The following is a 15531-nucleotide window of genomic DNA, read 5'->3' as shown; positions in this document are numbered from 1 at the left end:
CCAGAAAAAATCCATGGTTATAGAAAGGGATTGTAATAATTATTTACATTTCTGAAATCCATAGATTACTGGTAGGAATAGAGGCTTCCTTTGCCTCTTTCCCTCTTTTCCTCATAGGTAATGTTAGTAGGGTCTAAAGGCAGTTAAGTTTAGTGGTTAAGAGTTCCATTTCCTAAGGCAGAAAGACCTAGCTTGGAGCCCCAGCTCTGACTACGAATGGTTATATAATGTTGGACAAATAACTCAATCTCCCTAAATATTGGTTTTCTCATCTGCACGGTGGAGTTAATAATATCTACTTCATGTGGTTGCTGTGATTATTGAGTTTTAATGCATAATAAAGCTTTGCCCAACACTCAGTTAATGATACCTAAGTGGTGGTGGCAATGGTAGTTCGTGGGCGGCACAGGAGTAAGGTATTAATGAGGCTGTCTATGTGGTGTTGATTGAAGAACTCCATAGGCTCTCTCTATCCACTAAACCAACATTTCTCAATTGCTATGCCAAGATAGTGATCCTTTCTGCCCTCTGTATAGCCAGACTGGACCTGGGGTAGATGAAACCCCTGAACTATCTGCTTATAGACACAAACATTCTCATCTTCTTACCCCAATATGTTGTACAAATATAATTATCTATGTGTGTCCCTGTATGGAAAAGACTGGAAAGCACTGCATTTTCCTATCAAGTCTAAAATTCCAAACTTTAGATGTATTAATGGATTAAATAGTAAAGACAAGGACATTTGCTTCAGAAGGTCCTTAGTGCAAATGTAGATACTTTATTGAGGAGCAGTATTTATTTTCTTCCCAGTAGCTTTTGGGTTCAGATAGAGCTAAAAATTGCTGATGAGACTGAATAGAAGAAGGTGGAGCAGATGATGGTGAAAAGCTTCTGGTAGCAGAGGGCTCCACATCAGGAGAATGAGTTTCCCAGAAAGAAATGGCTGAAGAGAAATGTGGCCTAATTCTCAATTTTCTATACTCTTAGCCCTATTTCATTTACTGCAAGTTTGAGGATTTCTCTCCAAGATTCACTTCCTTAATTATCTTCTCATTTGTAAAACTTATAGACAGTACTAAGATGTGAAGAGAAAGTCAGTTCTAGGAATGAGAATTAGAATATTCATCATCATTAGCTAACATTTGCATAGCACTTTATAGATTGTACAGCACTTTATATATATATATTCTCTTAAATAAAACACTTGCCTTTTGCTCTCTAAAATTTAAATGTAAGTACAACTGATAACCAGACTACTGTTACGAAAGCACATATGCCAAGAGGTGAGCAATGAAACAGAAAGGCCAAATTTTCTAACTACTAAGGAAGAGAGAAAGTAATGCACATTACTAATTTCCTAGAAACTAAAGGTAGGCATTTGTTTAAATGATCATTCTTATAAAATTATCTTATCACCTCTTCCATAGTAAAGATAATTACTCTTTTAAAAGGGAATCTTAACTAAGATTTTACACGAATATGAGGTATATTGAAAGATCCCATGAGCTAGATAGCTATAGCCCTTCACTCTGGTTACCTATTTCAAATTGGTAAATCCTGGTAGACAAAACTTTTAAGTTGTTCAAAAGTGAAACAAGAGCAAACGTATTTACTTAATATTTGTTTTATGAATTCACACTGCCTCCAGTAGAGTTCAATTACTTAGGATTATTTTTCAGTATTAAGTGCTTATTATGTGAAAGACATTGTGCAGATATATTGCAGTCATAGTCCTTTCTGGAAACTACTCAAATGTGAGACTAATTGGAGAAGAAAATTTTAGAGAGAGAGAAAGAATATTTAGTATTGGAAGGTAATTTAGTCTAATTTGTTCATTCGCTCATTAATTCAACAAAAGTTTATTGTATACTTACTGTAGCTGGGCACCAAACTTAGTATTGTGGAGATGAAAGATATAGCCATTTATAATCTAGAGGGGGAGACATGCAAACAGTTATAAACGGGTGAGGTATGGGGATTAACAGGGAATACTTTCTTGAAGAGGTGATACAAGAGCTAAGTATTAAAGGGTGAATTGAGGAGAGTCATGAAGAGAATTGGGAAAAGCAAAAAATAAGCAAAGTGAACAGCATATGCGAATACATATGGATGAAAAGGAACCGGTAGTAGTTGCAGATGAAGGTGGAGATGAGGGCATAGCTGGTTGTTCACGAAAGGCATTATACACACAACCCTCGATTTTGGTTGAAAGGTGATGAAAGTAATAGAAGAATTTTAAGCAAGAGAGTGACGTAAGCAGATTTTCCTATTAGGAATATTATTTCGGCAGTGATGTGGATAATGTTTTGCAGTGTGAACAAAAAGAAAAGCAGGAAGAATAGTCATTGTCATAAGCCATGTAAAAATGAGGAGGGGATTTCTCTGAGGGATAACCATATGGTAGAAAGGCCTAGGGATGATTATTGATTTTATACTTGAAGAAGTGTGGAAATGTGTATGTGAATTCATCTCACAAACGCGCTCCTGACCTAGAGTGTCTAAGTGACTTGACTGAGGTCATTCTGCTACTTAGCAGCCGAGCCAGTATTAGATGTCAAGTTTCCTAATTCCAAATCCATTGCTCTAAATACTATAGCATGTGGTTATTTGTAAATCAAATTTTAAAAAATCAGGTTATATTTAAAATAGCTTAAAAGAACTTGCTATGTAAGAATCCTTTGTATAAACATTGCAAAAAGTACAATCTCTCCTTTAATTTACATTCTAAAAATAGTCTCTAGTGTCCTATTTTTATTTAATCATATAGTAAAAAGTTTTGTATTGTATACGATTGAAAAATATGCTGTTTTTTTTTATGTGGTTGTAGCAGTAATACAAGCTTCGAAAGTGGGACAAATAGTGAAGATATTAAGAAAGCTAGTGTTCTACTGATTCGTAAATTATATATATTGACGCAGAATCTTGGACCCCTTCCTAACGATGTTATACTTACTATGAAGCTCCACTACTATAATGCAGGTAGGTGGAGACTCTAGTCAAATTCCTTCTTAAGTATTGAAATAATATTTTATATAAATAGAAGGATTTTGCAAGTATCTGAAAGAGATATCTGTTGCTATATATGAAAGATTAATCTGACTTGTTCTGTTGAAACTCAGTTTTCTTTTCTTTTCATTTTACAGTGACCCCACATGATTACCAGCCCCCTGGTTTTAAAGAAGGGATAAACTCACACTTCCTGCTGTTTGAGGGGGAGCCCGTAAACCTACAAGTGGGAATAGTCTCAACAGGCTTTCATAGCATGAAAGTAAAAGTTACAACCGAAGCCACCAGAGTGTCTGATTTAGAGAACAGTCTCTTTCAAGAGAACAACACTACTGAGATTGCCCATCAGGGTCTAGACTGTGATGAGGAAGAAGAAGAATGCAACAACCAAGTAAGGCAAAGCTTTAGTGATGCTCTACTTCTTTGGTTAATAACGGTTGACATTTTTCAGTTCCTACACAGACCATATCATAACAGAGTCTAGTGGAGTGTGCCAGGTATAAAAACAGAAACAAAACTAACCCCTAACCTCAAAGAGTCTTTATTCTAAAAAAGTACTATTTCAAGAAGCAAATATATTTTGTTAGAGGAAATTGTCCATTACTAGGACAAGAAAAAGATTTTCCAATATACTTCTTCTGTGAAAAGTACCCATGAATTTAGAAAATTTGGGATTTTATTTCTTTCATTTATAAGTAACAAATGTACTCAAAAAGAGTGTGGAGGCTTTGCGAGAAATAAATGATGGAGATTTATTTAAGGGTCTTAGAGTTTACAAACTGGAAACACAACTAGGCAAAAACCCGGAAGTGTTCCAAAGAGAAAGAAAAGTTAAAAGTTTTTATGGCAAAATGTACATTCTTAAGAATCGTCAGTCAAGCATTCTTAGCCTCAGTATTGGTCCAGGATGGTTATCAGCCAAATGACAAGCAGTTAAGATGTTGGATGCCAGATGGTCTGAATGATGCGTGCTAGGAAGTCTGGTCATGTCCTGGTGATCTGGATAATGGATGTCAGGTGGATGTATACATGAGTCCTTCACCGGGTAATTAGAGGGTTATTTGAAGGTCTATATGTATATCCAGGCATTGGCACAGGACTGGAAAGTTCAAAAAAGTTTAAGTTTCCAGAGTAGTTAGAACAAGAATGGAGTCTTTCCTCATGCCTCAACTTTCGTAATGTTAATAATTTTAGCAGCTTGGTTAAAGTGACTCCATTTTATATGTTCCTTATTTTTACTCTTTCCTCACTTATTTTTAGGACTTAAATATATTCTAGGTGTTCATTAATTCATATTCACTATAAGTATAAATAAGTTCTTGATTACTAGGGTAATTGGGTGGGAGAGGGTTGGGGGAGAAAAAATTTACAGATAAACTCGGGTCATAGTGAAAACAAAATGATAGTCAGCTTTTGGTTATGTGGAGAGAGACAAGCTTAGGGGCTAGGTCTCTGGAGAAAGCCAAGAGGCTCGGATTGAAGCCGCTGGAACCAAACGAGCTCTGAGCCCTTTACCTTCCTACTTTCTCAAGGAGAGGCTTGATGTTGAGTACTTACTAGGGCCTCACTGTGCCCTAGGTAAATCCACACTCTGATGTCTGGGTAAGAAAGTTTACTGAATGACAACATAGTATTAAAAGGGTTCTGAGGGTGTGGTTACATGGTGTAGTGGTTAGCATGTCTGCTTTACATGCAGAAGGTCCTGGGTTCACACCCTGGTGGAACCATGGTCCATGGTCTATGGCCATGCCACCCTGAACAAGCCAAATGTCTGATCTCAGAATCTAAGCAGGGTCGGGCCTGGTTAGTACTTGGATGGAAGACCACCTAGGAAAACTAGGTGCTACAGGCATAAATAATAATAATTTCTTTAAAAAAGGGTTTTGAGTTAGACATGAAGAATTTTCAGATGCCTAGTGGGAAAGGATGCTGTAAAATCTTTTGGGAGACTTTTTAAAGATTAGGATGCTAATTTATTTGCTTGAAATAGTTTGAGTCTTAAAGATAGATGACTATAGTAGGTAACCTTTGAAGGTTCCTTTCTGGTTCTTTAATTCTATACTATGTTTAATACATAGAAAAGAGTCTTAATTCAGACAGGATTTTTTTTCATTTTTAGTAAGTATTTTCATAATGTAACACATGATGATAGCTTTAGATTTTGATGCAAATTTCTTCTGTTTCTACTCAAGGAAGATATAGCTAACATCGATTGGTTTAAAATAGATTGGTTTAAAAAATAAAGGTTAAGCAAAGAATGAGCATATATTAACTGGATTTTTATCTTTTAAAATTAAGAATTTCTTTTTACCAACTGAAAGTCAGATAACTTGAGAATGAATAATTCAATTGATAGATTGAATAAGACATGTGATAACACTGTTCCTACTAAATTTAGTAGGAACTATATACACTTGACTCCAACACAAGTTTGAACTGTGTGAGTCTACTTACATGCAGATTTATTTCAATAAATACCTGTACTGTTTTCAGTCTGTGGTTGGGAGTCTATGGATGCAGAGGGCTGACTGTATGTGTTGATCTATGCATTGTACATAGGGGATTTAAGCATCAATTGATTTTGGTATCTGGGGGCGGGGTTTGGAACCAATCCCCTGTGATAAAGAGGGACAACTTACATTTTGGGGGACTCAAAAGTTTTACTTGGATTTTTGACTGTACAGGGGTCAGTGCCCCTAACCCTGGTGTTGTTCAAAGGTCAACTGTGTACAAATATCAGGACTTGTGAAAAACTCAGTCAATTCAAGTTCCTCGCTCAGCTAGCCAATTATGAAAGAATAATAAGTCTAGTGAAGTGCTTATTGACATTTCACACTAAGAATTCTGTTGTTTCTTCATAAAATACACTCACACACATATGTGCACGCACAGACACACCTATACTCACATAAACATGTAGAGCACTTCATTGCCTTCGAAAATATTTTATTCTGAAATATACCATGCACAGCAGAGTATACAAAATAGTATGTATATTTTAAAGAATAATGAGTATCCATATACCCTTCATTCAAGCTTAGAAGTAAAACTTTGTCGCTACCTTAGAAGTCACAATGTGACCTGTCTTTATTGTACCCTCTCCTTCTCCTAAATTCTAAGATAACCCTTTCCTTAGTCTTTTTTATAGCTTTACCATCTATGAGTATATTTGCTTTTTTCAAAATTTTATAAGAATGTAATGATACTCACGGTATTCTTCTCTGATTTACTTCTTTTGCTTGAACTTCAAAAATAAGATATATCCATTGTGTGGCTGTCCATTCACTTTCACTACTGTAGACTATTCTATCTATTCTTAATATTCTTTCTTTTTAATTGTTATAAACATTCATGTACACACCTCCTGGTGTGTGTGTGTGTGTGTGTGTGTGTGTGTGTGTGTGTATATGCAGGAGTGTCTCTAGGGAATATACCAAAGAGTCCTGGGGCTTTTCAACTTTATTAGGTAATGGAAAACTGTTCTCCAAAGTGGTTGTACCAATTTTTACTCTACTAACAGTGAAAGAGAATGCCCTATACTCTTGTCAATACAATATTATCAGAGTTTATTTTTCTGCCTATCAACTGGATGTGAAATGGTCATACCACATGATTTTGATTTTTATTTCTCTGATTATTACTGAGTTTGAGTATCTTTGCATGTATTTTAGCCATTCTGGTTTTCTTATATATCAAGTAACTATTCAAGTCTTTCATGCATTTTTCTATTGGGTTATTTATCTTTTTTTCTTTTATTTAAAAAAAATATTCTACATAATTTTTTTTTACTCATTTGTGTTGCAATATTTTTTTTTCAGATTTGTGGCTTGTCTTTCCATTTTCTTTAGTGAAAGAACTTTTGCTAAAGAGAAGTTCTTAATTTTGATGTAGTCAAATCTTTTCCTCTAATATGTGCTTTTGGATAATCTTAAGAAATCTTTCTTTACCTGAGGTCATTAATAATATTCTCCTATATTCTAAAAGTTTTAAGATTTTTCTTTCTACATTTAAGTTTTTATCCCACTTAGAGTTTATTTTTATTTGTGCTATAAGATAGTCCAGACTCCTTTAATATTTTTTAATCCAAGTATAAAATATATACAGAAAAATATGCATATCATAATGATACAGCTCAATAAATATTTACAAACTGAACATCAGGGCTGAGGTGAGGGTGAGGCAAACAAGGTGAGAGTGAGTGTCTCCTTAAATTTTTCTTCCTAGGTATCTTGTTTGCTTCACCGTTGCCCCACCCCTGTGGAATAAACATGTGAAATCATCACCCAGACCAAGAAACAAAATACTGCTAGACCTTCAGAAAACCCAGCCTTACTCTGTAGTTACTGTTTTACTCAACAAAAATATTTCTACTTGACTTCTATTAGCATAGTTTCTTTTGTTTTTTATTTTCTAGATGCAGAATCATAGAGTATGAACCATTTTTTCACTCCACATTATGTTGCAATATTTATCCACATTTTTGCATGTTGCTGTTGACTATTCTCACTATTCATCTAGTCTTAATGGGCATTTGGATAATTTCTTATTTTTGATTATTATGAGTAGTACTGCTCTGAACATTCTGAACATGTTTTCTAGTGAAATATGCACACATTTCTGGTGGGAATTGAACTGCTAGGAGTAGAATTGCTGGGTCAAGGGATATGTTTTCATACGTACACAAAACAATTTCCAAAGTAGTTGTGCCAATTTACACTTCCATCAGCAATATGTGAGAGTTGTGGTTGCTCCACATCCTCACCAAACCTTGGCATTTTCCATCATGTTAATTTTAGCCATTCTGGTGGGTGTGTTGTAGTATGTCATTGTGGTTTTAATTTGCATCTCCCTGATGACTAATGAATTGAGCTCCTTTTCATATGTTTATTGGCCATGTTGGATAGATATCCTCTTTTGTGAAGTGTCTTTTCAAGTTTTTTTTTTTTTTTTCTATTGGGTTCTGTTGGATTGTCTTTCAGTCTTATTAATGTGTAGGTGTTCTGCACATATATTCTATGTACAGGTGCTTTGTCAGATACATGTATTGTGAATATATCTTCAATTTTGAGTTGACTTTTTACTCTTTTATTGATGTGTTGTGATGAACAGAATATTGATTATATTAACTTCAATTAATATATTAATATAGTCCAACTTATCAATTAATTTGGCAGTTTTTATTTTTAAAATTTTTTCTAAAGTGTACAGAGACATACTCTGTTTTTCTCTAAAAAGGGGAAATACTTATAGAAACGGAAGAGATTTTTTTAAATTATAAAAGACTTTCATGAATAATTTTATACCAAAAAATATAAATACCTGACCTTTCTCTCCCCTACCTTCAGGTATTCATATATTTTGGTATGAGATATTCATGGAGGTCTCAATATTTTAAAATCTCTCCTATTTCTGTAGTTATTTCCTTGTTTTCATGTCCAGCGGTATTTATTTGTGCTCCATTTGTTTTTCTTGGTTATATTTGCCAAAAATCATTATTTTTATCACACTTTTTAGAGTCATCTTTTGCTTGTGCCGACCACTTTTATTGCTTTTTAAATTCATTTTCTGTATAATTCATGTTTTGCTTTTATCTTTGTCTTCTTCTGCTTTTCTGGTTTGGTTTTGTCTCCTTGACTACAAATTGATCTTTCCATCCATCAATATATATAGACATATATAGCATACGAGTACTTAAAATTCAACATCTCTAAATGGAATTTCAACTTCTGACCAAACATGCTCTTCCCCTCTCAGATTCCTTATCTTGGTATTGCATCATCACTTTATCAAAAAAGCCTGATTAGGAATGTGTTCAACTCCTATTTTTTTTCACTTCTCACATCCTTTTAGTTACTATTTCCATCTGTTTTGTCTTTGAAATATTTCTCAAGTCTGGCCGTATTGCCATTGTGTTGATTCAGACTACCATCATTGCTTTCTTGGTGAATGACAGCTGAGACTCCTAATGAGTCTCCCTGATATCAGCATTGCCTCTCTAATCTGTCTTCTAGAGTGACAGAGAATGAAGGTAGTAAATCTATGATGATCATTTTCAAATATTTTAAGTTGATTTATTTTGTGTAATTTCAAGGGCAGAATGAGAGCCATAAATGAAAATTGCAAGGGAGAGAGGGAACAGGTTGATTTTGGCTCGATAGAAGGAAGAACTTTTTCTTAAACCATCCTGTCAATTCTGTTATCATTTTTATATATTTCATCCCCTCCAGTCTTTGCCCACAGATATATATATATATATATTTGTATATGGTGTACATATAAATCTGTACATATAATCATGGTGTACATATAAATTTGTTTTACTTTTATACTTGACATTAATTTTATATATGTCTCACCTTAATCTTTATATTTTTACTTTTAATGACCTTTATTTCATTTAAGTACTTACTCGACTATTTGTCTACTTTTAGACATTTTGGTTAAATCATGATTTTGCTATTATCAATAGTGTTGTAATAAATACCTTTGTATGCATGATAGATTTATTTTCTAAGGATATAGTATTAGGAATTTGCAGAAAATTTGGATAGCTCTCAATGAGTATTGCCAAATCATTTTCCAGAAGCTGCCAGCTTCTTCACCTCCTCAGAATGGATTTTCTAACAATGACAAGTACTTAATAAATCTGACTGTCTTAAGAAGGGTGAATGCCTTGTTACCAGCTGTGTGCAAATATAGATATATACTGTTTTCAAAATAGAGTATAGATTATTGTCTCTAGGGTGTTACAAGAGAAAATCATGATTGAGGGGGAAGATTGAACTAGATTGACCTCTGAGATCTCTTCCATGCTAAGATTCTCTGGGGTATTTTTTTAATTCCTAGTAAGAGCATAATGCCCTGCTAAGTGCTGTGAGGAAAATAGACATGTAAAGTATAATTTCAACCTTGAGAAATCTGTCTGAAGAGATAATACCTATATAATATATAATGAGAAATAATACTGGAGAGTGTATGAATGATAGAAATAATATTAACTAATATATTGAGCATATTCTCAGGGCTTTACATGTATTATCATTTGTAATCTTTCCAACTATTTTATGAGGTAGATTCTATCATCTTGATTTTACAAGTGAGGAAACAGACTTAGAGGAATTAGGCCAAGGCTATGTACACAGTGAATAAGTAGCAGGGCCAGAATTTAAAACAAGGCAATTGGACTCTAAAGCCTGTGTTCTTAGGGTACAGAAATAAGGATAAAATGGCACTGTGTGGGAAGGTCTCATTGAATTGGTGATTTTATGTATGAATCATATTTTGATTAGCAGAGAATAAGATGGAGGACATTCCAGGCAAGTTGGAAGGAACAGTATGGTAGCATTAGGACTTTGTCTCTATGACTTAAAATTCCAATATTGAACTTCCCACACCTTTCCCTGTATAATATATGGCTTTGCTGAGATTTCTACTTTTTGGTAACTTCTAACTCAAAGATTTTTTTAAAACTTTTTTAATTTACAAATTTTTTTTATTAAAAGAGAGAGTTTATAAAATCTTGATCAAACAGCTTATACCGCTTTTTCGTCAGTAATCTATAGTAAAGAAGCAATTTAACATAATTATCTTGTGAGAGTATTTTAAGATTAAAAAAATTATAACTTTTTTAGGTTATTCCTTATCTTCATCACAAAAAGACAAACATAAAAAAATTTCTATGGGTAGTTGAAATTCTTCAGTATTTGTATTATTCATTTTCTGGTGTGATCTCTAAGATTTGAGGGAAAATGTAAAAGTAAGGTGGTGATCGGCAGTGCATTCAGAAATGATAAAAGCACACGAACTTGAAATTTAAAAATTCTTAAATTATAAGAATTCTTAAAAGCTAATTCTACTTATAAAGAAGGACATGGAACTTGCCAAGTAAGAAATCAAAAAATCCTGGGACAAAACTTGGTTATGTATATCGGTATGACATACCCTGTCCTAAATGTGTCCTTATTTTATCTGCCTCCACAACAAATTTGGGACAGGCCTACATTCCTAATGGGAATTAAGAGATGGTTTGGGCTTAAGACCTAGCTAGTAAGGCCATACAAACACAGCGACACCTCACAGTGCTCTGGGAAGTTGGGCCTGTTTTCTCTATTACAATCAATTGGGCAGATAGCAGTAGATATATACAGCAGAAAGAGACTCCCGGACAGTTTTCTTTAAAGAACTCACCTATGTGGTGACAACACATGTTCTGGAACTGGAATCTTATTTCAATTTTATGTTAAGTTTAACTGTTGAAGGAAACAGGCGTCTTAAAAACTAGTAATTACTGACACATACAAATAGCTATAAAAAGATGGAGGGCTAATGTTGCCCAGGTTTACTTTAGAGACTAGTGGTCTTAGTTTATTAAGCCATTGCAGCTCTTTGGGAATTCATATTTTTATCTAATTTTTAGGTAGGGGTCTATATACTATAATTTTCAGATTTTCTGAGATCCTATAAGTCTTTTGTTAGAAAGAGTTTCTAGCTACTCTGTACAGATTTTTTTCTTGACCTATCCTGAACCTAGGAATCTTGATCCAAAATGATGTATTTTTCTCACTTGTAACACATTAATTTAACAGAAGCATAAATAATTCATGTAAATGATGTTTTTTGAGGATGAGAATATTATTTTATTATGAGACCCACAAGTACTTCTAATCAATTCAATAGTTTATCATTTGATCTAGTTACAATGAATGGTTTGCTTTTTACACATAGGTCCAAACTTATACACTATATCTCACTATTTTCCAAGTGTAGTAAAAAAATGGTTTTCATTTTACGTAGATTTTTGTGTTTTATTTCAATTTAAAAATGGTATTTTGAGGTAGCTTTTTTCTTTTTGATGAATTCCACAAAAGGATATCTTATTGTAACAATGTATGACTTACCTGGATGCATTTTTTTTCCTGTGTGAAGTCCATGTTTCACCCTTTTGTGTTAAAACATTTGATTAAAGTGTAAATGATTTGTTTTTGAAAAATTAGAATGTTAAATACATTGGTGCCAAAGTAAATGGTACCATTTAATTGTGTATTAGACAGGTACTTTCTGAATTTCTTAGAACTGCTTTGTATTCTAGCCAATGGATTAAAATAAGAGGCTTTTCATTCAGAAACTGTTTTTTTCCCACTAAACAGTGAACTTAAGTTTTGCAGTTTTGAAGAATAGCCTGATGATTTTCATAGCATCACATCTATGAAGCATATATGCCTTGTTTGATACAGTGTAGTGTTGGCAAGAATATCCTAGATTCTTGCAAGTAGAGTTTATTATTGAAAATGTTGGAGGAGGTACATAATCTACAGAAAATATTCAGACTTAAAAACCACACATCATTCTTTATTTATCATGGAACTATAGTCCTTTTCACAAAGCTGCTTTTTACCGAATAGGAAATTTTTTCAATTATGTTTTCTGTTTTGCATACAGAATGTAATTGTTTTCCTTTGTTAACTATGCAAAGTCATTTCTTTTTTTATATGAATCATTCTATAATATATCAGAGAATTATTTTCTTACTGTTGTGAGTATGAAGAGTCACACTGATGATCTGTGTGTATTTCACTTATATAAAGATAAAAGACAATGTTGATATATATTATAGCAGAAGAAAAGTTGAGCCTAGTAAGTAATCTTAGATAGAAACACTTTGAATGTTACCATTATTAAATTCTAGCATTAAAAGAAATAAGTTTTATAAAAAAAAAGAGTAAGACAGAATGTTCTGTTTGTTAAAAACAAATGTAATAGTTTGAAAAAATGTTATCATTATATTAAAACCAGTATAATATTAGGTTCTATTTAAGTTATAATTTTTTTCAAAATGAAAATTTGGGATTTAGTCAATTGCAGATTGGAAAATATAACGATAATGTTAGTTATCTAGAACTATTCAGTCAGCTATTTTTCTAACACTTATATGTGCTTCTAATTTTCCAGTTGAGACTAAATTGTCTATTGTCTGGATTATGGTTCATAACAAATTTAGGCATGGTAGGGAGAGTATTAGGATCTCAAAATTGAGATCTAAGACTTCAAAAGTCAGTGCTTCAGTCAGTAGTAAAGAAGAGCTAAAAACAGAAGTATATATACTTCAGAGAGCCTTAAATTTGCTTTTCCTGAATAATGAAGGGCGCTTCCTGCTTTGATAAGCAAATTCAGAACAAACAGAAACATTAGAGCTAATGGCACTATTTTGATAATTAAATAAGTCTACACAAAGCTAAGTGTGATGAAATCTTAAAATAATATTCTAAAATATTCTAATCAACCACAAGTTACCAAAATGTATTCACTCAAATTTATATTGAAGCCTACATGCTTGAGTCACTATACAAAGCTAGTGTACACAAAGATAAACAGGTCGAATGAATCTCTGATTCAAAATTGCTTAGGAGAAATGAAACATAAACACATGGCTGTTGTATAAAAAATAACAATAATTATTTAGTGCTTACAAAAGTCGTTATATACACATGGCCTCAATTAGTCCCAACAATAACTTTGCATACTATTTTATAGCTCAAGAAACAGAAGTTCATAGATCTTAAGTAGCATGTTCGAGGTTTCCCAAGTAGAAAGCATCAGATCAGTATTTTAATCTAGGTCTCTCTGGCTCTAAACCTTATATTCATTCATGTAGAGGAAAATATGAAAAATTTCACAAGACAGCAAAAACTCTATAGAATGATCAAATTCCACTTTTAGTCATGAAGGAATATTGTAACAGGCTTGCTCTCCTGCTGTAAACAGGTAGGAAACTGTTTATATGAAGCAGTTGTTTTCAGACATTAAACAACAGAAAGTACAGAATTGTGATCCCTGAGAGAAAATCAAGATGACCCTTAAAATTGCTCTGACTTTCTGTTAGGAGGTTTCTGGGCCACTGGAGCAAGGAGGGGGAACCCAAGCAGAATGTGGCAGGCAGTCTTGCTGGGTTGTAAAAGCAGAGATTGGTATTTGAGAAAGTTGACGCAGTTGGAGACAGAGCATCAGAAAGGAGGGACCTATAGATAGGAAGAGCTCCAGAAAATCAGCATAAGGGTCCCCTGAATCTTTGGTTGAATATTTAGCTTCTCAAGTATGGGTTGAAATTCTATGAAGTTGTGCCAAAAACAAAACAAAACAAAACAAAACAAAACTATTAGGGAACTGTAAGCTAAGCAATTCCTAGAGTTCTCATAGGACTAGAAGATATTTACATAATGATCAGTAATGTGGGGAGACCTTGCTGAACAGCTGGAACATTTATTTGAGATTCTAGAAGGGTTACACATTAGCATTAGTGCTAAACCAGCCCTTTAGTGAAGACCTCCAAACTTATCTCTAACCACTTAAGCCTTCAAAGGATCAAGCTTATTCGCCCTCCCGAACAAAATTCAACACTTTTTAGAGGAAGAAAACAAAGTCCAAACACTCAACTATATAAAATTCATAATGTCCAGAATCCAACAAAGATTTATTAACATAAAATAGCATGAAATTTGGCCCATAACCAAGGAAAATTAGTCAGTGGAAGCAGAACCAGAAATGTCAGCAATGATAAAATTAACAGATAAAGACTTTCAAACAGCTCTTATGGCAAATCCAATGATAACATATGTTTACACAAAAACATGTATACAAATATTTATAGTGTAATGTTTATTTGTAATATCCACAGACTGGAAACAACCCAAATATTTCTTAGCAGGAGGAATGGATAAACTTAAAAATAAATAAACTACTGATACATGCAGCAACATGGATCAATTGCCAATGCATTATGCTAAGTGAAAGAAGCCAGAATACTGCATACTGTATGATTCTATTTACATATTTTTTCTTTCTTTAACAGCTATATTAAGATATAATTCATATACTGTACAATTCAGCCATTTAAAATATACTATTCAATGGTCTTATTATATTCACAGAGTTGTGCAACTATCACCACAGTCAATCTTAGAATATTCTCATCAGCTCAAAAATAAATTCATTTAGTTATTGCCTTCTTATTTCCCTGTTCTCCCTCTCCCCCAAGTACTAAGCAACCATTAATCCATTTTCAGTCTCTATAGATTGCTAATTCTGGCTACTTCATATAAATGGAGTCATGTAATATGTCATCTTTTGTGATTGGCTTCTTTTACTCAACTTTATGTTTTCAAGGTTCATCCACGCTGTAGCATATATCAGTACTGCATTCTTTTTTATGACTGAATCATATTCTCTTGTATGGATACACCAGATATTTTTCTATTCATTAGTGATAGACATGTGAGTTGTTTCTACCTTTTGGCTATTATTAATAATGCTACTATAAACACTAATGTACACATTCTCTGTAAACTCCTATTTTCCAATCTCTTGGGTATATACCTAAGAGTTGCATGTTTAATCATTTGAAGAACTCCAGAACTGTCTTCTAAATTGGCTGCACCATTTTATATTCCCACAAGTGCGTATCACAGTTCCAATTTTCTTCACATCCTCACCAACATTTATCTCATGTTTTGATTCTAGTCACCCTAG

At 33.4% G+C, this 15531-nt stretch overlaps 1 protein-coding gene across 1 annotated transcript in view; it reads left to right on the top strand.

Moving 5' to 3' along the window:
* HORMAD2 (HORMA domain containing 2) overlaps positions 1-15531 on the top strand; it is an 80428-nt gene that overhangs the window by 25156 nt on the left and 39741 nt on the right. The window contains exons 9-10 of the mRNA XM_016164306.2: positions 2831-2982; positions 3147-3400. Coding sequence (XP_016019792.2) covers positions 2831-2982; positions 3147-3400 — 406 coding nt within the window. The remainder of the gene's footprint in view (positions 1-2830; positions 2983-3146; positions 3401-15531) is intronic.

Source organism: Rousettus aegyptiacus, unplaced genomic scaffold, assembly GCF_014176215.1.
Source record: "Rousettus aegyptiacus isolate mRouAeg1 unplaced genomic scaffold, mRouAeg1.p scaffold_m13_p_5, whole genome shotgun sequence".
Taxonomy (NCBI): Eukaryota; Metazoa; Chordata; class Mammalia; order Chiroptera; family Pteropodidae; genus Rousettus; species Rousettus aegyptiacus.
Note: the sequence above shows the minus strand (reverse complement) of the source record. Positions and strands in the feature narration are given on the sequence as shown.